General features: G+C 30.6%; 1 protein-coding gene across 1 annotated transcript in view; it reads right to left on the minus strand.

Moving 5' to 3' along the window:
- The window catches only part of ssh (Protein phosphatase Slingshot), a 62,988-nt gene that overhangs the window by 18,885 nt on the left and 22,103 nt on the right, over nt 1-22,000 (minus strand). The window contains exons 12-24 of the mRNA XM_080171936.1: nt 21,324-21,418; nt 20,929-21,059; nt 20,311-20,384; nt 19,791-19,868; nt 13,635-13,712; nt 12,299-12,407; nt 11,577-11,637; nt 11,158-11,217; nt 8,067-8,193; nt 6,289-6,508; nt 6,034-6,078; nt 3,157-3,211; nt 2,677-2,771 (exon numbers count right to left, since the gene is read on the minus strand). Of these exons, the coding sequence (XP_080028062.1) occupies nt 2,677-2,771; nt 3,157-3,211; nt 6,034-6,078; nt 6,289-6,508; nt 8,067-8,193; nt 11,158-11,217; nt 11,577-11,637; nt 12,299-12,407; nt 13,635-13,712; nt 19,791-19,868; nt 20,311-20,384; nt 20,929-21,059; nt 21,324-21,418 (1,228 nt within the window). The remainder of the gene's footprint in view (nt 1-2,676; nt 2,772-3,156; nt 3,212-6,033; nt 6,079-6,288; nt 6,509-8,066; nt 8,194-11,157; nt 11,218-11,576; nt 11,638-12,298; nt 12,408-13,634; nt 13,713-19,790; nt 19,869-20,310; nt 20,385-20,928; nt 21,060-21,323; nt 21,419-22,000) is intronic.

The following is a 22,000-nucleotide window of genomic DNA, read 5'->3' on the forward strand; positions in this document are numbered from 1 at the left end:
TAATTACAAAAGTATGAATATACAATCTAGGTTTTTTGGACACTAGATTATAATTCAAAGTTGATATCTCTTTTGGACCTTTTAAATCCAAAAGATAACCAACTAAAATATGTACTACAATGTGAAATATAAACTAGGTTTTTTTATACACTAGCTTATAATTCAAAGTTGATATCTCTTTTGAACTTAAATCCAAAAGATAACCAACTAAAATAATTCCTAACAGTATTCAATACCTTGATTATTTAAATCATTATGAATATTGAATAGAGTTAACACATCTTTAAGATTAAACCTTTAAAGAGTATTAACCAAAATATTAATCTTCTCCTATTTTCTATCTACTGGAATACATTGAATATTTAATTTCAAGTGTATTTTCTATAAGACATTTTTAGGTTGGAGTGTGTAGTTTAAAGGCCTGTGTTCAACTGCCTAACTGCCTATTTAAATGTTTAATTTTTCTATCACCCTTAAGACTTACTTATTGAACACTAGATGTATGATTATTTCTGAATTTTATTTTAAAAGTATTGATATAAGAATATAAGTTCAATTACATACAGCAACATATTTAAGCTTGAAAGTTTAGCCTAAATCATGCAGTAAGTAGAGAGTACTAGGCATGTCTGATCTCTTTGAAAGTTAGGCCTAGACTCCTACTGGCATTCTTTTCATGGCAAGATCCTGGATCACTCCCCAACCCTCCCTACTTACCCCCCCCCCACTCTCTCTTTTGTCTTGCACACAAGTTTAGCCTGACTGCACAATAAAGTATAAACTTTGCAAAAATATTTTTAAATTATTTTTGCTTACAATTACTTTAATTAATACTATTTTAGTAAAGACTAACTTTATTTTATATTTATGTTTATATGAAAATTTGTATCATATTTACCCCTCTCACCTAGCATGATATTTTAGCAAGGTACGAGGTGGTTATACAAAAAAGTTAAATACTTTTTTGCATATTACATAGAATTTCTTAGGATATTGTGTTCAAAATAAAATGATGTCAAAATCATGGTTAATAATGTGTAACAGTATAAACCCTAAGAAACTGGAAAATCAATCAAAAATTACCTATGAACCGTTCTGATTTTTCTTTACAATGTAGCTTCTAAAGGGTCCTCGAAGCTATTTTGGACGATAAATCGTCCCTCACAAAGAACGCTTTAAATTTGTTATATTTTAAATTCAAATTAAAGGCTTGAGTAAATAATTGTTTCTATATCATAAAAAAGCAAATTGTTTTGACTCTAATTATTTTCATAGAAAACCAATGATGAGTTTATTAAAACTTTAAAGTATTCTTTATTAAAAGATTTTCCTTATAATATCAAGAATGAAACCATACAATAAAGAAAAGCTGTACATGCATATTTACAAGTATAGAGTGAGAATATATTGATAATCTGTTGTTTTTCTTCTTCTCATAGCAGGTCTGGAAGAGGTTTAAAAAACAGTCTTAAACCATCTGAAGACTATTAATTTTAAACAAAATAGCCTAGAACCATCCGTGAATCATTGTAAACCCTCTATTTAAGAGAACCTAATTGATTCTTCTATTAACGAGATCTTAAAGACACACAAAAAATTAATTATTTACTTTATTTAGGGAAAAATCTACAAGAATATTATAAACATAGCCAAACTTCCAATCTAATGCAACGTGAACTTTAATTTTGATTAAAAATAACAAATATTGAATTTTCAGCAAAGTTGTAGAAAGTTTTTCATAAATTAATCAAATAAAAATATCTTTCGACAAGGACAACTATGGCGTCATGAGTAACGAAGCAACGACAACAAAGTTATATGATTTTTTTTATGTGAACGATATTAGATATTATTTTTGATTCATTAAAACGCATCCTTTGTTATCAGGAAGTTTAAGGGATCGAGTCTTGGTCTAAACCTCGTCAAAGCAACTAATATACAATATAAAAGGGGGAATACATTGGCAAATAACCAGGCGCAACTTAGTACAACCACTAACAATGAAGCTTACAGACACAGGCCGTGCATATAAAAGTGGTTGGTTGTCTATTGAATATTTTCCTAAGGATCCTACACTTGCTAAAACACCACTAAAAAAGACCTTGCACTAGTTTTTCTTACTTTTAGAGAAGCTTTGCAACTAAAAAAACTGCCAAATAAACAAAACGTGGATTTTAAAATTTGTAAATATTGATAAATAATCGTTTTTCTTGGAAAGTATTTTAAACATTCTAGACGATTTTGTCAAAACTATGGCTTTGTATTTGAAGGTGTAGAAAGGCGATAGAATAAAAGCTTAAATCTCAAGACAATAAAAAATAGCCTAAGCCAATCAAAGATTCTATGTGAAGCTTGCCTAAAATAGAAAACACAATCGGTTCAGTAAGAAAAGAGACAATAAGCTTCAAACAAAACACCCTTACTACTACTAATAAAACACTAGCCGCTAGGGTGGGAAGGGGGGTAATTTTTTTTCTAGGGGCGATATCTCTTGGAAAGGTGGTGTTACCCTTCCCCAAAATAATTAAAAACCTACCAATGACTTATGAGAAGCTACATTGTAAAGGAGAACCATATGGTTCAGCGGTTAGCGATATTCTTTGGAACAGACACATACACAGAGATCCTGTTGCTTATTTATAGTGACATTATAAGGATAGATATTAATAATTTTACCTATGGCAGATGAGCGAACATGTTTACTTGAAATATACATGGCTAGGTCTGAGTAACAATGACAGACAACCGGCTCTTCCGATTCACTTCGACTACTGCAATAACAAAATATTCATATTAGTATAATAGTTAGTAGCGAAGCTTCTCTAGGATTTTAGTATATATGTAAAACATTCGAATCATTGTAAGAAGTTTGCATCTATTTTACTTCTTCTATTATAATTTGCTTCTATTATTGCAGGGATCTTAAAGGACATGTTTATAAACTAAAACACCCATCCACCCCCTCCCCTCCTACTGAATGACAGAACTGACTAATAAATGCTGTCTTTCCATGTTGGCAAGCTAAATTGACGAAAATGTTTCCCCTATCGAATCATTATATCCACGTAAATTATACATCCATTAATATCAGCTTTGCAGCTAGATAAAATATATTGTTTCACTCACAAGACAAAGTGATTAAGTAGGAAAAATTACCTATAGGATTTCTCATCTAAGTTTGGACTTCCTCCTATATTTTGTTTACTCCAATCTAAAAATAAATTTATCTAGGTACTCGTTTCATAATAACTTTAATACATTGCTTTACATCCCCAATTTTGCTAAAGTGATAATTGAAGTAGGGGATGGCCAGAATTTATTTAGGGGCGAATGGAATCTCCACTTAAAAAAACTTGCTTTTCCTTCTTTTTTGATAAGATTTTTCTTTTGTTTCTTAGTTAAGAAAATAAAAACATAATTTTTAATACTTATTTTTATTAAGAGGTGTTTGATCTGTTTAGTAATATTTTTTAAATATAACGTAGCAACTCTAAAGTTTTAATATATAACTAAACTAGTGGCTTCGCCCCCCAAGAGGGATTCATAATGGAACACATATTACACTTCAAGTTAACCCCCTATCTGTTTAAAGGGATAGTTCTACGAAGTGTATTTAAAGAGTTAAGGTACTTAGAGTAGTGAACTTTTATATGTCTTAGAAGAATATATTAGGCATTGGATTTATATGATTATATGTTAAAGAAATTTTAACATTGACCAGACCAAACTTTTTTTATTTAACAATATCTAAAAAAGTTAAAGTGATTTGCCACATAAATTACATGAGAATGGTTTATTTTTTTCCAAATATGTATAGCCAAAACACCAATATGAGAGAATCTTTTTCCACATATTTCACAAGAGTTATAAAAAAATTGAACAGGGGTTCCCCTTGGGACAAGTTACTTAAAAAACATAAAAAATAACGTCCGGTTCATTATAGGACAGGTTTTCTATAGATTCTTTTTAAAAAAATAAAGAAAACCGTCCGGTTTACTTACATATAATATATATTAAAGACCATTCTCATGTAATTTATGTTGCAAATCACTAACTTTTTTAGATATTGTCAAATAAAAAAAGTTCAATGGTCAATATTAAACTTCTTTATCACATATCATATCATATCTATCCAATGCCTAATATATTCTACTAAGACATATAAAAAGATCACTACTCTAAGTACTATACTAAATATTTTATTGGTCATTCTTTGTTGCTATGTATTTTTGTTGTATAAAAAGTTTGAAGTTCTATTAACTAGTAAATGCTATCTAAAGTTGTATTTATGACAATAAAGTTTTTGCCATATATAACATGTAACGAAGTTGAAAATAAAAATGAAAAACTCATTTTTTAAGGAAAATCCCTGGTCAAATCTTTTAATTTTAATCAATAACTTTATATTATGCACTAATGCGTTATTTAAAATAGAAAAAACTTACAGTTCACTATTTTTTTTTAAATGCACTTCGTAAAACTATCCCTTTAAATTATATATATATGGCCGATCATTTTTTTTGAAGGGGGGGGGGGGGAATTTCACAGAATGTATTGTATATACCCTGAGAAACACTACTTTGTCGGTCCAGCGGTTATCGAAGTCTTTAGCTTCAGACAGACTGACAAATAAACATCGTAATAGTTTGTATTATACATAACTATAATTTATTTGATCTAGTAGAACACAATTTTTAGTACTGTCATATCAAATGACAATTTATAAAATTGAATATAAGTTGCCCCCTTATACAATTCTTAAAATAAAACACTTAATGTTATAAGTTGTCTGTTAATTATAACAAGGAAGATCCAGGCCATGAACAATACACCGAGAGCAGTTTAATACTACAGGAATCTAAGGGATAAGACAATGAACGAACATTAATTTACAACCCAAATGCCATGATGATAACCAAATATATGACTTCTTAAGATTAAAATTATTGGTTGAAAAGTTTCAACACTTTTGGTTTAGAACCAAAAAATCACAATTCAAAAAATACCAAAAGTTTTTAAGGCAATAATTTAGATTTAGATTTGGGTACCTACTAATGTATTTTACAGTCAAATGCCACTCCCTCCCTCTGACAATAATAACACATAAATAAAAAAATGCATTTATAACTGAATCAGTGAATACCTCTATTATGAATAGAGGCTCATGTCATAGAAAACTATACAAAGTAGATATGTGAACGACACTCCTAGATATCAAAACTGAGTAAATACAATTTTCATAATCACTCAACAGAAAGACAGATAGTTGAAGAGTAACTGCGGGATAAAACAAAAATTTTGGTGATATCCCTCTAAGTGCCTAGTCGAGGACAGTACCTCCCCCCCCCCTTTTAAAAAATAAATTAAAACTGGAGGGGGAGAGGGGTAAGTTTTTTGTATTACTTTAAGTTAGGTTACATTTGGTGGATAGCCCCGAAGGATCACAGAATTTGTTACAGGAAAAAAAACTAGCGCTACCTGTACTTCTAATTTCCAATTTATTTAAAACTAAGAGGGGGGGGGGGGGGGTTGTTTCAGTGCTCTACAGGAACTTAAAGGGAAATCACCAAACTTTTTGTGATATCATTTATTATGTAAAAAGTGTATTTACATAAAAGTTAAAGTTATAAATTTTTTTATTCATAGTTTATAAAAAGTTTTTTTTTGTTAATTAATTAGCTACCTATAGTATGTTATTTTATCATTTTATAGATCATTCATTAAATTACATATACGTCATTTATAAAAGACAACAAATTAAATAATCTTAATAATTTGAGGAGTATTTAGGCTAAGATATCTTGCAATATTAAGGCTAAGATAAGACTGAATGAGATAGCAGGATTATAATTCTTTGTTTACCAGAGTTATTTTCAGTCCAATGTTCCATCCCTCCCTGTATTGTTTTCTGTTTAAAACCGTAATAGGGAAAATGGGTTAACAAGGATAAAAAAGGAGACAAAGAGTAAGACCAACCAACAAACCAATACTAATGACTTGTAGCAGTGCTAAGCTACGGAAATACATGGTAACCTGGAAGGATTAATGTTGTTTTGTTATCACAGTTAAGGTTTAATTCTAAATAATCAAAGACATTTTTAAATATTAACATTAAATTTCCAAAATATTTTTTAAAACGATGAGGTATAATAAAAAAAACTTTCCTCAGTGTAGTAACTAATTTTTCGGTATATTCCTTTGTGTTAAATGTTTTTGTTTTGAAAAGTTACACATCTGCCTTCCCCTTGCCTACTAATTATTTTATCATTATTAAATCTCTTAAATTTCCTTTGATTTTGTTGTACACAATGTCGCCTTCATTGCCGCTACTGTGCAGAGAGTCAGCTGATCCCAGCGCAGAGTCACCTGATTGCTTCGCGCCAAAATTATAATCAGCTGTTTTGTGCGCCTGCTTGCCAGGAGAAGAGGAGGAGGAGGGTTTGGTTTGGTTTCCGAAAAATGGCGGTGAAAAAATTGGATCCAATGTTGTGCTTTTGTCTCTTTTTACCCTGTTCATTAATAGTTTACAATTCTAGTTTTCATATTTTTAACAAAAAAAATATTTTTGGAAAGCTTTACATGGTATGGATTTAAGAAATTTAATTCATAGATTAAAGAACAGATGATTTTAATCTGTTTTTTTTTTATTAAACCCCATCCTCTCCTCTTGTCAATACAGAGCTACTAGAAATATTTCCATCGTCTAAACGTATTCTTTGTGGTGCTAAAGTTGGCTGCATGTAAAATTATTCTTCTTTCCAAAAAGCTGCGCCAAAATTTTTTAAATATTTAAGCTTAATAAAAAGATATCACATTATTTGGTCATGTTTTACTCTCAAAATTTAAAATTTGCTCATTTTGAAGTGCTTCACCAATATTCTAAAATTTCTAAAGTACAGATAAAACATCTAAAATAATATACTTTGATGGTCTTCTTCCAATTGCAGCAGGCATTTTTGAAAAAAAAAATTGCATAGAGAATTTACTTCTTCCACAAATTCAAAGCACTATCCCTTCAAAATAAATCCTTGTTTTAATCATTTTAGTCAGAAATGCTTTAAAATTTAAAACGAAAATTGTTTAAAATATTTTGCATCCTGGTGCAATTTAAATTTTATATTAATATATGTTAACTTTTAATTATAATAATTATTTTTCATTTTTTTCATATTTAATCAATTGTGTAAATGCACATTGGGATGTAAAGTACACTGGTACCCAAATTTTTAAAACCATGTGATGTTATTCGTTGGCTTAAAAACTGTGGGTACTTTGGAATTTTGATTGGTAGGTTCTTCTAAAATAGGATTATTAAAATCACCAGAGGGGGTATTTTCGTTTATAATTACTGGGGATGAATAACAATTTATCGTCCATTGTCTTATCCTATAACTTACCTCGCATAAGACAAATGATGGTAAATTATACAATTATCAAACACCACTCTAATGTCAAAGATACACAAAGTTTAACTTTATACAACTTCCCCCATTTGTTCTTAATTCAAAGTTAAAGCAAGGATAAGACAATTATTGACAAATTGATGTCATCTCCAACGAAAGTCTATAAAATTACCCCTTATTATCGGTTGATAAGTTTGAATACTACTAGTTTAGAACCAACCAATCAAATAAAATAAAAGTTTCCAGCCAACAAATAAGATAAAGTGGTTATGAAACTTTAGTTACCAGTGTAATATGCGTCCCATATCCTATTCCTCCCCCCGGATAATTATAATAGATCATCGGCGCCATTTTAAATACATACTAGCGGCTTCGCCCTTTGTATCTAGGGGCTTTGCCCCAAGAGGTATAATGACATCTTTTATTACATGGAGATCCCCCACTCCACCACTATTTTAAATAATTTTTTAAAAAATGGCGGGGGGATTTTTTGTTTTGGGGGGGATTGGGGGTGTCCCACCCCAAAGAAAATATCCTAAAACACTACAGGACCAGTAGGTATATTCCCTGAAGAGTAGAATCCGATCGGTTCAGTGGTTACCGAGATCTTAAGGGACAGACGGACAGACATCTACTTTGTATTATAGATATTAGTAAACTATTCCTGCATGAGAAAGCTCTGCTGGGTGTATTTCTAGCTTTGCCAGAGGAAGAATCCGCATCCTGTCGGTCTGTTGGTCGTCCACTTACATCTCTGTCTGCACTGCTTTCAGATTTGGATCTTTGTTTCCTAAATAGATAGAAAGATAGATATATATATATATACAAGAGTTGGCTCGATATAACTATCTCGCTATTGGCTAGTTTTCTATAAGTACATATCTATTTATCTATTTCTCAATAAATCAATTTTCCTCCCCCACCATTACCATCTAAAAGAAAGAAGTAAATATTTAATAATATAAATGATTTTAAAAAGATTTTTTCAATTATATTTTTTTTCACATTACCATCACCAAAGGGTTAACATGATTAAAATTTTAGTTTTAATATTTGAACACACAAAGGGTGTCGCCACAATCGAATTCTCTTAAAACAGAGTTTTCTTAAATTTACTACAGTATGACTCTCGAAAAAGTATTTTTTAGCATCTGCGTCTCTTATTTCTCAATGAATTATCTTAAAATGTATATGTCCTTGTTCTCTAGGTATAGATTTCCACAAAAGTAGATATAAAAATATTTTTTTTTACCTCCATTAACACCGGATATTTTTAGAGCCAAAGTTTTGACAAATATACTGAGGAAAATTAACTTTTAACATGAAACGACTTTTTTAGCAAAATTAAGGTAGAAATCCTTTTATTTTTGTTACTAGCAGAAACTTTATACAAAAACGAAATAAAAAATTTAGGTTTTGAGAAAAAAGCATTTTTTTACACATATTTTTTGAGTCTTTTTAGTTTAATGATATTTTGAAAAACTTACTTATTAGGCAAAATTGTTTTAGATTAAAAAACCAAACAAATCTTTATGAATAAAGCAGGAAAATTGTTTTTGTTTCATAATCCTAACTTTAATAACAAAAAAGTTATAAATAAAATAAAATTTTAAAATAATGATTTTTTAGTATTAAAAGCTTAATCAACCCCCTATTAAATGATTGAGATGTCAGAAAAGGGGTCGGAGAAACTGGTCACAATTAAGCCTTTTCATAAATAAGGGTAAATAAATAACCTAAAATTTGCAAATAATCAATTCATTTAGTAGGTAGTATTTTTTGCCATTAAAAATTGATATTTTTTGGTGTAATAAAAAAGAAATGATTCGTTAACTTGTTTTTCTTTGTGTATCATTATTCAGTTGCCAGAAAAACATAATATAACCATCCAATAATTATGAGAAACAAAAAAATTCTTTTTCTCAGTCACTTTTTCAAAACTTTAGCTCTAAAAATCTCCAGTGTTAATGGAGGTAAAATTAAAATTTGTATATCTACTTATGTGGAAATCTATAGAGAACAAGGACATATACATTTTTTAATGATTCATTGAGAAATAAGGGCTGCAGATGCTAAAAAATACTTTTTCGAGGGTCATACTGTATATTATAAATTAAAATTTTCTTTTTTTATGATTAGAAATTAAATACTTCAATATAATGTAAATAGCAACATGAAATGAAAAAAATGAATTTATCTTTCATAAAGTAAACTAATGGGTCTTATTGTTCTGGCCAATGAGAGTTTATTATGGATTATTGGAGCACTATGAGTTTTAAACATTTATTCCTTGGAAAACTTGAGACATTTTTTTCCTATATAGATCTGACATTGATCTTGAAGCAATAAAGCAGGCCCTTTTGTAAATGTTAAAAATTGGAAGAATCTATTAAATAAAAGTTATCGAAAATATACTTAGTAAATGATAGATAGATAGGTTGACAGTTAAATAGAAGATAAGATAAATATTAGGTACAAAGTAGAACGATGTCTGTCTGAAGTTTAAGATCTCTGTAACCGTTTAACCGATTTAACTCGACTCACCTATAATAGCATCTACAACCCCTCGTGAAAAGAAATATCCACCACCCCAAAAAAAATCACATTTGATTGGCTGTATGCTGTGTTTTGGCATTCTTCCTAAATCTTTTATTTTATTTTATTTTATTCTATCATTTATAATATAAATTTAAAATATCAACGTAAAAAGTTTAACACAGAACCAATTAAAATTTTCAAAAAACAAAACGTTTGTTTAACGTAAAAATATAAATAACTGTTCTATCAAAAGCACTTGTAGATTTTTTACAATAGGTACACGTAGTTTAAAAAATCAAAGAGCGAAAGGGGAAGTTGCACGAACTGCATTTAAACTTAAATTTTTTGTGGTACAAAATTGATTGCTATTTATTGTCATACAAAATTATATTTGATAGTTGGTATTCTGGATAAAAGAGTGAAATATGAGTTAGTGTTCTCTGTGAAAACAGGGATAAGACAATGGGAGGTAAATATCCCCCTCTCCTACTTGAAGTTATTATGACCAAAATTTCAACTTTTGTTGAAAAGAACTAATAGATGAAAAGTTTGGATAATTATAAAGTTGCAGTGCCTGATATTCCTAAATTAATATTCTAAAAACCAAGTATAGAGGAATGGATGTAATATTACTTGGATCTTACACCAGATTTTGTTGTTCCCTAATTAAGTGAAACACGCAATGATTTCCCCTTCCACTCCTTTACTTCATCCCCTCACCTTCTAATTGACCAATAAATTAGTACCATGTTATTAATCTAAATTGACAACAATTTTACCCCTGTCATACTCATAATATCCCCGTATATTCTACATGTGTTTGAACAGAATAATTTTTGTAATAGAACATTACAAAAATCCAACAAATAATACTCCAGTAATTTTTAAACTAATTTATTTCCGGTGGATAAGAACCAGTTCTCAACCAAAATTATGTATAGCATTAAATTACAGGGAACTTTCCAGAATGTTAAAATAAAAATCATATAATCAATACCAGTTTTGTTAACCTGTTCCAGGTTTCTTCTACCCCTCGGTACTAAACAAAACTGTTTTATCCTATTATCTATTATCTACGATGCGATAGATAAATGTTGTCATATTTTAAAGAAAAAGATATGAATTACTGTATAAAAATCATGCAGTAAAGTGTAATTGATACATTATCGTTCAAAGTACCTACGATAGAATCTATGATTTAAAATAAAGTACTAACCTAAATGTCGCACTTTTCTTTGAAGCTTCCAAGATGCCCTCATAAACACACAGCTGATGTCTAAAACGATAAAGTACAATGAATAAAAAATTAATATTTCAGATTATCTACTCGATAATCAGTATTTCAAATCCCGAGTGAAGTTACAACAAGGATGACAACATATTTAGACAAAGCTCTGAAATCAAACTGTAGAACAAAAGAACATGAGTGTCAAAACTTAATAAACTGAATATCATTTAAATGTAGATAAAATTGTATATGAACTTGTTACTAAATTGCGTAAATACCAACAAGGGCATAATTAGATTTTTATATAAAGTGACTTACAGACGGGCGGAAAGACGTACAGACCCTAATTATATTAAAGCTTTGCTTTAAAAAAATAATATATTTGGATATTAATAGTATTCTTATACCTGAAACCGGAGTTTGGGTCAATTATGCTTCGACTTGCTTTCACGTGCTCCAATGCATCAACTAAAAATTTATTAATTGAAAGAGTGAAACTAGGGTTGGGCCGGATACTTTTTTGGCCGGATACCGGATACCGGATATCCGGCTTATTTCAAATGCCGGATATCCGGTAACCGGCCGGATATCCGGCCAACGCCGGATATCCGGTTATCCGGCCAAATTACCGGATATCCGGCCGGATAACCGGCCCAATTACCAGATATTAAATTAGTAAAAAAAAATTTCTTCAGAAATCTTATATGAATTTACATAAAGTTAAACTTATTCAGAAAAAATGTTCTTCTAGCTTCAATAATAAGAAAATTATAGCCATTTAAGATTTTAAAAAGCAGAGATTTTTGGTGTAAAGTATACAAAATTATAGAGCCGGATATCCGGCCGGATAGTTTCAATATCCGGTATCCGGCCGGATATTGAAAATGGCCGGATATCCGGCCGGATATCCGGCCACACCGGATATCCGGCCCAACCCTAAGTGAAACATAATTTGAATTTGACAAGAGTTGTAGCTCAGACTTTAATATATAAAACCTTTCATTAGACACTTATTGAAAAACACCCCTTACCCAAATTATGATAGCAGCATTTTTATTAGCTTAAGTTATAATGTTTTTTGAACTAAGATTCTAACCCATCGACCCATGAAAAAAAAATATCAACTCACCCATTGACCATTGAAAATATTTCATAGCAAACGCTATTACAGTACTGGCAGATCTACTGATGCCCATCTTACAGTGGACCAACACCTTCCCACCACTTCCCAAACATTCCTAAAACAAAGATAATAGAAGATAACAAAAGACAAAAAGAGGATGAAAATAGTTAAAAAGCTAACTGTTGTAGCAGATCTACTGATGCCCATCTTACAGTGGACCAACACCTTTCCACCACTTCCCAAACAATCCTAAAACTAACATAATAGGAGATAAGAAAAGATAAAAGGCTAAACAAGTCTAGCTGATCAACTCATTTCAATCTCACAGTTGACCAACAAATTCCCACAAAACATTCCTATAATGAAGATAACAGCAGATAACAAAAGATAACAGTGGATAACAAAAGATAATATCAGAACTACTTCTGATTCCAATTTTACAGTGAACCAACACTTTTCCACAAAACCCAAACATTCCTAACAAAATATAACAAAGGATAACAAAATATAACACAGGATAACAAAAGACAAAAGAGGATAACAAAAGATAACAAGGGCTAAAAAAGATAATAAAAAGATATAGAGCTAACAGTTCTGGCAGATCTACTGATTCCCATCTTACAGTTGACCAAAACCTTCCCACCACTTACCAAATATTCCTAAAACAAGAATAATAGGAGATAACAAAAGATAACAGAGGATAACAAAGATAACAGTTCTACTTTTTAGATTTATTTTTGTTGTTGGCTATACCTATTCCTGTAACATAAGATTAAAAAGATGAATGTTGATAATAAACGATAAAAAAAGATTTTTTATTCCTTAAAATACAACATGCTTCTCTTAACATTTCGTTTAGTATTGTATCTAAATTTTCTAAAGAAATTGTAATAAAATTTCTTGATTCAGAAATTTTCCATAATAAAACAATGATAAAAAATTCTATTGTAAACATGATCAATAACTTATTAATATATTGTGACAAAATGCTTTTATTCGTTTTAAGTATTACAGCATCCTTAAGCAGATGTACTTCATAGAAATTAACGAAAACTATACAAATAAAAGTCTTTAGTAGCATGTCTTTGACCGACGGACAAAGTAAATTATATGCAGGATTCTTATATTGATGCAGGGAATCTTCACATAGAAATTCACGTTTCCCCACAAACAGACTAACATTTCAAATCATAGAGTAGCTCCGCTATTTAAAATTAAATAAAATAACAATTAATTTTCTTTCACAAGAAAAATTTCCTTTTAAAAACAAAACATTTAGAGAGTATTAATAATTTTACAAAAAATTAAAAAGAAATATTCTAACTAAAAACTAAACGTTTACCTTGATAAAATTGTGCGTCTGGTCCCAATATTTCATTAGATCTGTTTCTTCTACATCATATTCACGAATATTCAGGTACTAAGTCACAAAGTTCTATTCTAAACACTAATGCCTAAAGGCCTTTGGAGACATTTGAAGAAAGGGGGGGTTAAGTCAACTAACCACCTCCCATTTTAGTGTTGAAAATATTTTTTGGGGGGGATTTATGATATATCTCCTGGGAGATACCCTCCCCTTACAAACCTTCCCTGATCACATAAGAAAATTAGCTGAAAAGAAAAACAAAATTCGTCCAACGGGAAGCGAGATCGAAAACCTACAGCCGATTATTAGTGAATCTTTCTTTCATTAAAAAAAAACTTCATGAGACAGTACTTACGTTGCAAGGTTTTACAGGTTTTCCAGGAGTTTAATCAAATTCAAGATTGGGGATTATTTGCCTATTTTAGAAATATATAATGGGGAAAGAAAAAGAAAGGAGTGGGGGAGAGAAATTAAACTTATTCATTATAAATAATAAAAAATGAATAATATTAAACACTAGACTGAAGTCAAACAGTCTTAAATTAACAGACTATATACGATATAGTTAATTATACATGTAAAATAATAAATATTTGTGTCTTAATTGAATCCGATTACTACTGAACAGATTGAGTTCCCCATTTTAGGAAAGCTTCACATATGTCCCGGAGTGGTTTTTAGGCTATTTTAATTCTAGATGTAGGTTTTGGGATGATTTTTGCAGATTTTGCATATTTTGCTGCTCTTCAATCCCTAACCCTTCAAATACAGAGAACCTAGATGATAGGGACAAAGCCGCTAGTTAAAATTATCCAGCATGAGAATATTATCAGAATCAGGGTTGGCAGGAAAAGTCCAGGGCAGTTAAAATCACATGGTTTTGACCGGTTTTAACCACCAATAAAAGTCAACAAAAATCCTAAACAAAAGTCCACCTTGAAAAAAAATGCTATTTTCGCCTCCAAAAAGGTCCTAAATTAATACTTTTTTGTAATAAACTTCTTATTTTTTATCAAAATGCCTGTAAACACAGTATAAACACATTAGAATTTACAACAAAAAAGACTTATTTTTAGAAAGCAACATTTTTGTTTGAAAAATATATTTAAGTATGAGAGAGGCAGAGAGCTGAGAGGATTTCTTGGTAGTACAGATACTCTACAAATCTCTTGAATGAATGAACGATAGCACCTAAAAAATTTAGGCTTGCCTCTTAAATTATAAAACTAACAGATATAAATTTTTTTATTAAATATGCTACAAAATTTATCTATGAAACATAGAATAAGAATTCAGAAACTAACAAATACTTTTAGCTTAAATTAGGAACATTGATCTTTTGACTTAATAGTTTAACATTAATGTCAATAAGTTAATTTTATAATTTAAGAGGCAATCCTATATTTTCTAACGTTCATTCATTCAAAAGAATTGTAGAGTATCTGTACTTCCAAGAAGTCCTCGATTGCCTCTCTCATACCTAAATACAAAAGATTGGGTCAATACATTGACATTTACGAAGATTATTTTTTTTAAATTAACTTTTTTTTCAAAAGTCCGGACTTTTCCCGGAATAAACCAATAAAATCCGGACTTTTGCTTGTCTGCGGATTAAACCTACAAAAATCCCGAATTTTGCCAACCCTGATCAGATTAGTGTTGATCATATTTTTAATTAGTTAGCTAATTGAAATATCACTGTAGGTAATCAATTTATAAATATAATTGCTATTCTAATTAACTTTTATCAAAAAAAGCTACTACATAATTCGAAATGTTCGGCATACTAGACAGAGGCTGTCCGTAAGAAACAGTATTTGAAAAACCTAAGTTTCTAGATTGACAGTCTTAATTGACTATAAAACATACAGGGCGACCACCGCCTTTTTGATATTAATATTGAAAATAACGTACTACAAAAAAAATACCATAAACCACACATACAATATACATATATCTATAATACAAAATAAAACGATGTCTTTCCGTCTGTCTGAAGCTTAAGATCTCAGTAAACGATGAACTGATTGGGCTCTACTCTTCAGGGAATTGATATCCTATTATATAAAGTAGTAAACTTTTTTGTTTGTAGGAAAGAATCTCGCTAACCGCTGAACCGATATGGTCCTCCTTTCTATGGAAGCTTCTTATAGGTCCCTAGATGGCTTTAAGCTATTACATTTTAATAGAGACCGGGTTTTAGGCTATTTTTATGCCTTCCAAATTCCTTCCAATATAGAGCCTCTAGGGGAGGAGTCGTTAGTCTATAATACAAAGTTAAACAATATCTGTCTGTCTGTTTGTTTATAACAAAGGATATTGCTAACCGCTGAACCGATCGGGTTCTCCCTAACAGGGTAGCTTCTCAAAGGTCATGGTAAGGTTTATAACTATTTTGGGGGAGGGTACCGCGACCTTCCCAAGAGAAATTGCCCCTAGAAAAAAATTACCCCCCCCCCCTAGAAGCCTCTAGGGGCGTAGCCGCTAGTATATATAGAAAGTAGTATACTTATCCAAGGATACCCAATAGGCCGACTCAAGATGCAAAATTTTTTGGCGCGCTATTTTAACCCATTCTATTCATAAATATAAGACTATTGATACCTTTAAAAGTGTTCTCAGACTATTTTTTCAGCAATATGTCAAATTCGAATTTCATAAAAAAGGGGAAGGTTCCCCCCTGGGGGTGAAATTTTTTTTTCTTTCAAACCATGGCTTTATACACCTTCCTGAATTCGTCTTGAAGAGTACATTAAGAATCAAAAATCGTTTTTTAAAAATATTGATCCCAGAAAAAGTTATCCTCAAATAACCGTCAAAATCACCTGATTTTGCTAAAATGGCCAAAATTGTTAGTTTTTTGAGAATAGCTCTTGCTATGATCAAAATATTTTAAAATCGTTTTTTGATCCTTAATGTACTCTTCAAGACGAATTCAGGAAGGTGTATAAAGCCATGGTTTGAAAGAAAAAAAAATTTCACCCCCAGGGGGGAACCTTCCCCTTTTTTATGAAAATCGAATTTGACATATTGCTGAAAAAAAGCTACCAGAACACTTTTTTTGGTATCATTGGTCTTTATATCATAAAAGGAATGGGTTGAAATAGCGCGCCCATTGAATTTTAAAAAAAGTGGTAATTCTGAGTCGGTCTAATACCCAAACTTTTTCATTGGAGGGGGTATAAAGAGCTCAATTTGTGAGGGGGTGGAGGGGTAAAAAGGCAGAAATTTTTCTACCTCTCTCAAATCTGTTTTGGGTGTTAACTATCTACCACCCCTTTATTACCTCCCCTAAGAAAATTTACCCAAATTTAATCATGTAAATAGTACCACCTTGTTTCGGAACGCAATCCTAGCCGTTCTCGAAATCTTAATCTCAAGCCCTCCGAATGACCAACATGTGAAGTTTACAAATGTGTATTTATTACCATGAAAACAGTGAGTCTAAAACAAAAATATAAGAATTAATATCATAAAATTAATGGTTATTATTTTGTAACATCGAGGTTGCGTGATTTCAATTTAATGAAAAATATGAAATTTATAAAAAACTTTAAATTGGCACGAATCATATTAAATAGCATCAGAAATTGATAATTTTAGAATAAAATGATCAATAATATAAAGGAAAATATTCGTATGTCAAAACTTAGCAGTTAAATGGTCTATTTATTGAAAAATTAATGTTTTAAAATTTCTTCATAAAATCATACCATTTTACACTTAATTTCAAGAATTAAAGATAAATTCTTACCACATATGATGTCAAACTAAGCAGGAAGGCTTATTTGAGATATTCCACACATCAGAGCACATGTATATTAAAGCAATACATTATTTTTATTCACTTAGCTCCTCACGTGGGACTAATCAAAGGAAAAGTGCGCGTTTCTTTTGTCTGTTTACAAGCCACGCGCCGCGCGGAGATAGTTAGGAATGCCGCGTAACACACTCATTCTCTAGGAAATTTGGTGTAAGGAAACAGGGATTAATGGGTTCGAACTTGCCAGGGAATACAAGAAAAACATACCGAAACACACCTAATAATGAGGTTTTTATTCATTTATCTAAGTATGAATAAATATTCCAGCAGCTTTGCCTCTAGCCTCTAGGGGCGTCACCCAAAGAGGTTTTGTAAAGTCCCCCTCTTATAAGTATAGAATTGTTTGTTCATAATTTGTAAAAAAAAAAGAAAAAAATGAGTGAGTTTTTTTTAAAGGGAGTTTACTTGTTATATTTTACAAAAATAAATATAAAAAAAATTTGAGGGGGAATTTTTTTAGGGGGGTTGGGGTTGTCCCAACCCCCAAATAAATAGCCTAAAACCACAACAGGACCAGTAGGTATGTTACCTGAAAAGCAGAACCCAAAAGCGAGATCTTAAGATTAAGACAGACAGATAGACAGACATTGTTCTACTTTGTATTATAGAAAGTAGTATCTCATTCATATTAGTACTTGAAAACATAAAAATCAACTAAAAATTATCTTGCTAACTGATGAACAAATGCAATACTCCTTGAAAGTGTAACTTCTCATATGTCCTGGTAAGGTTTGTAATTACAATTAGTTTAGAGGAATTTTTTTTTAGTAAAATACTTGATTGAGTTGAGTTTTTTATTTTACAGAAGCTTCACAATGACGTCATAAATCCCGGGATAAATTGATAAAATGGCGCGCTAAGCGCGCAATTTTAAAAAAATAGTTTTTATGAAAAACAATAACATTAATGATTCTAATACTAACCATACATTACAGAAAAACGTACAATAACGTATACTGAAATGTTCATATTGTACACAAAAACCAAAAACGTACCAAAAAACCTAAAAATGGATTGAACATAACGTACATAGTGGTCACCCTGAACATATATTTAAAATCCAACTAATTCGGCAATTATTAGAGATAGTAGCAGAACTTTCACTAGAAAAATGTCAACTCCTTAATTCCCTTAGGCAACCAGCAAAATGGAAGAGAAACATTCTTTAAATAGAATATCCTTTGCTCGGCTGCTATTAGAGTTAGAAATAATAAGTTAGGTTATTGATAAAACAAGCTTGACCAATGAGCGATGGACCATTTACTTGTAACTTTTTTCGTCCGTCCGACCATTTGTTATCAGTATTTATAATATTTTGTGATATTTATAATGAGGTGCTTCGCTAATTCATCCTTGTTTATTACCTAATCAATATAACAATAATAACAGTAAATTAACTAATCAAAAATTCTGAAAAGTAACTAATTGAATAACAGTTCCAATATTTTTTTTATCACGCAAACATTTTATAATTATAATAATTTCTACTAAAAATTGATGTAAATTAAATCTAATTAACATCGTCTAGAGATAAATCATAATTTATTTAATTGATCGAAAGAGATTTTTCCATAGTAAACAGGTTTAATAAAGAAGTATTTAGTGACACCCTTATAATATTAAGGAAGCTAAATATTTACCTACGAAGTCTGCTATTTTAGATAGACAGCTGAAATTTTCAGTGAATATTAATTCAGTGTTCTATTTAATCTGTTTGTCCTTTCCATGATTGTTTTTTGCTTTGCTACATATGGATGTTGTCATCCTTATTTTAATATGAGCTTACTCTCATTTTATTACATGATTACAGAGATGCCACTCTATATCTATAACAACATTAGAGTAAAACACTAGAGGAAGAAAGGGTTTAATAACTGTATCTCCCAATCGCAGTGTCCTTGTGACAACTCTCATTTGGGTCGTTAAAAATCAACCAATGGTTTCGCTTATATTAACACGGCCAAGTAGCAGAAAATAATTTGGAAGCAGACGAAAAGGGTCATTGAATAAGAAAGGGAGGTTATCTTCTGTATATACATCTATAAATAGATTTGTTATTACAACGACCCTGATCTTCCTAGAAATCACCATTTAAAAATCGTTTTTTTAAGTGATCAGATTGACTTTCTGTTAGTAATTAGGTATAGAATTTTTAACCTTCCAAAATTGTGCCTTATTGTCATATGAATTTCCATAGGAATTTAAATATAATGGAACTATTCTAATTAATTAACGATTATATCCTATAGTAAAGAAAAGCCTCGCTTTTCATAAATATTTTTTTGTTATAAATTAAGAATAGAACTTTCCTTGAAAACTGAAGGGAAAAAATTATCAATTTCCTTTGTTACATTTAGTATGTGCGTTACACCGTTTGAGTTCAATTCCTAAAATTAAAAAATAATAAACCTTTGTTTTTAGAGGTCTGTTCGTTATTCTATCTATTTCCCTGGTTACTTTAAGAATTTGCGTTACGTAATTTGAGTTGTCTGTATATCTATCTTCTATATGTCTGTCTGTATTACTATTTGAGCCAAAAAGTCCAACAATGCAATGCTATAAAAAATTGCAGTAGAGGGCAGTTAAAACTTTTGGTTTTGGGCTTGTAAGGGATAAGACACTGGAGATTAAATTGATGAAACCCTCAATGAATACACCTTCTACTGATAATTTTTTTTGGTCGAAAAGCTTGGACAATGCTTTGCTAATACAGTTAATAAAGGTTCACGAATTTTTAAGCAATCGAATAAATAAGAGAACGTATTGTTAAATTTGAGGACCAGTATAATTTATGGCCAACGTCCCCTTCCTCCCTGGATAGTTACCTACCTCTAAATTTGAAGCATTCCATTCTGAGCCGAGGTAGAGGAAATCAAAAATGCGAGAAGCAGGATCCATTTGACCTGATATAATCATTATTTAGACCATTTGTTCTATTTTTTGGTGTTTTATTTTTATATGCAGGGCATTCAAGTGATAAATACAATGGGTGATAATTTGATGAATAAATATTACCAATGATGATAAACAAAGTTAGCCTTTCTGTAAATCAAACTTATTGATTGAAAAGTTGTGATACTAGGCACTAGTTTGAAAATAATTAATCGCAAATCAATAAAGGAACCAAAGTTGAAGCCAACAACAAGTATGATACGCGGTTATTAAACTTAGGGTACCAATAATTTACAGTCAAATGTCTCCTCCTTCCATTTTATGAAAAGAGGTAAAAGGCTGTGAGTGTGTGTGTTTTTATGGAAAGTACAATTCGGTTTTTTTTTGTATTTAATTTAGTCAATTTAATTAAAAAAATTTATAGGTAATAAAAAACCCTAATTTAAAATAAAATTATAACTAAAATTGTTGACAGAATAAACGTACGTCATAGGTAGTAAGTTAACAGTACACAAGTAGATATCTTTATAATTTTTATACTTTACATTAACTAACCTAAAATAACTAAGATTTCTTCATCGATAAAAGCTTTGTATTGGTTCAAATTTTGAGCCAACTCTTGCTCCAGGCTGTTTCGGATAGTCTTGGATGTTATGCTGTCCAAATCTACCTGCTTCATGATTTCCCTAGATAATAAGGTAGATAGATAGATAGTATGTTATGTACATAGATAGATAGAGAATAGTAAGGGAGAAGTTAAAAAATAAAGAAAATTATAATAATGTTTCGGATTTTTGTATTTGTTATGCTGACCAAATCTATTAGCTTCATGATTTTCCTAAATAGATTGGTGGATAGAAAAATATATAGACAGATAGAGGGACGGATGAATAGATAGATAGGCAGACAAACAGATGGATGGATAGTAATTCAAACATATAGATTTTTACCTAAGTTTTGATTTGATCAAACATTTCTTAGTTTCCTGATCTAGCTGGTCAGCTGAAAGACGGGTCAACTCGTCCGTGCTTGGCGCACGACGAACCTAAAAATTAAGTATCTGTTCCTAATGATCTCTTAAATTATCTATTTTGACCAAGAGGCCAAGTAAAGGTAAATTAAAAAAAAAAACTTAGTGCTTTCCCTCAAATTGCGTAGAGGGTCACAGAACCCCTCTTCAAACCATTCCGGGGGATTTGTGTATTATTTTCTTATGATATGATAAATCCCTGTGGGACCCATACCCTGTACCGAATATAGACACCCCTACTCTGACCTTATTTCTGATTTATCAAAATGCGGTGGGGGGGGGGGGGGGGGCGTTTAGCACGTTAAGGCAAATCGAATACAATTATTTAATTATAACGCAAATTAAAATAAATTTTCATTTCTAATATCTACTTTTACGATCAATTTAACAGATTTAATTGAAGAGTTAATAAGAAATTAATATGTTTATTTAATATTTATATTTTCATATCTCTATTTCATTTATACAGAAGGAGAGAGCAATTAAAAGTGTTTTTTTTTGAGTAAGAGATACAGGTTTAGGAAAATAAAAGGTTTGAAGATGTGTTTGGAAGTTGATAAATACAGGAAAGGAGGAGAAAGAATTGTAAATTTTAAC

This window comes from Acartia tonsa, chromosome 9 (assembly GCF_053477335.1).
Source record: "Acartia tonsa isolate MP-2025a chromosome 9, ASM5347733v1, whole genome shotgun sequence".
NCBI lineage: Eukaryota > Metazoa > Arthropoda > Copepoda > Calanoida > Acartiidae > Acartia > Acartia tonsa.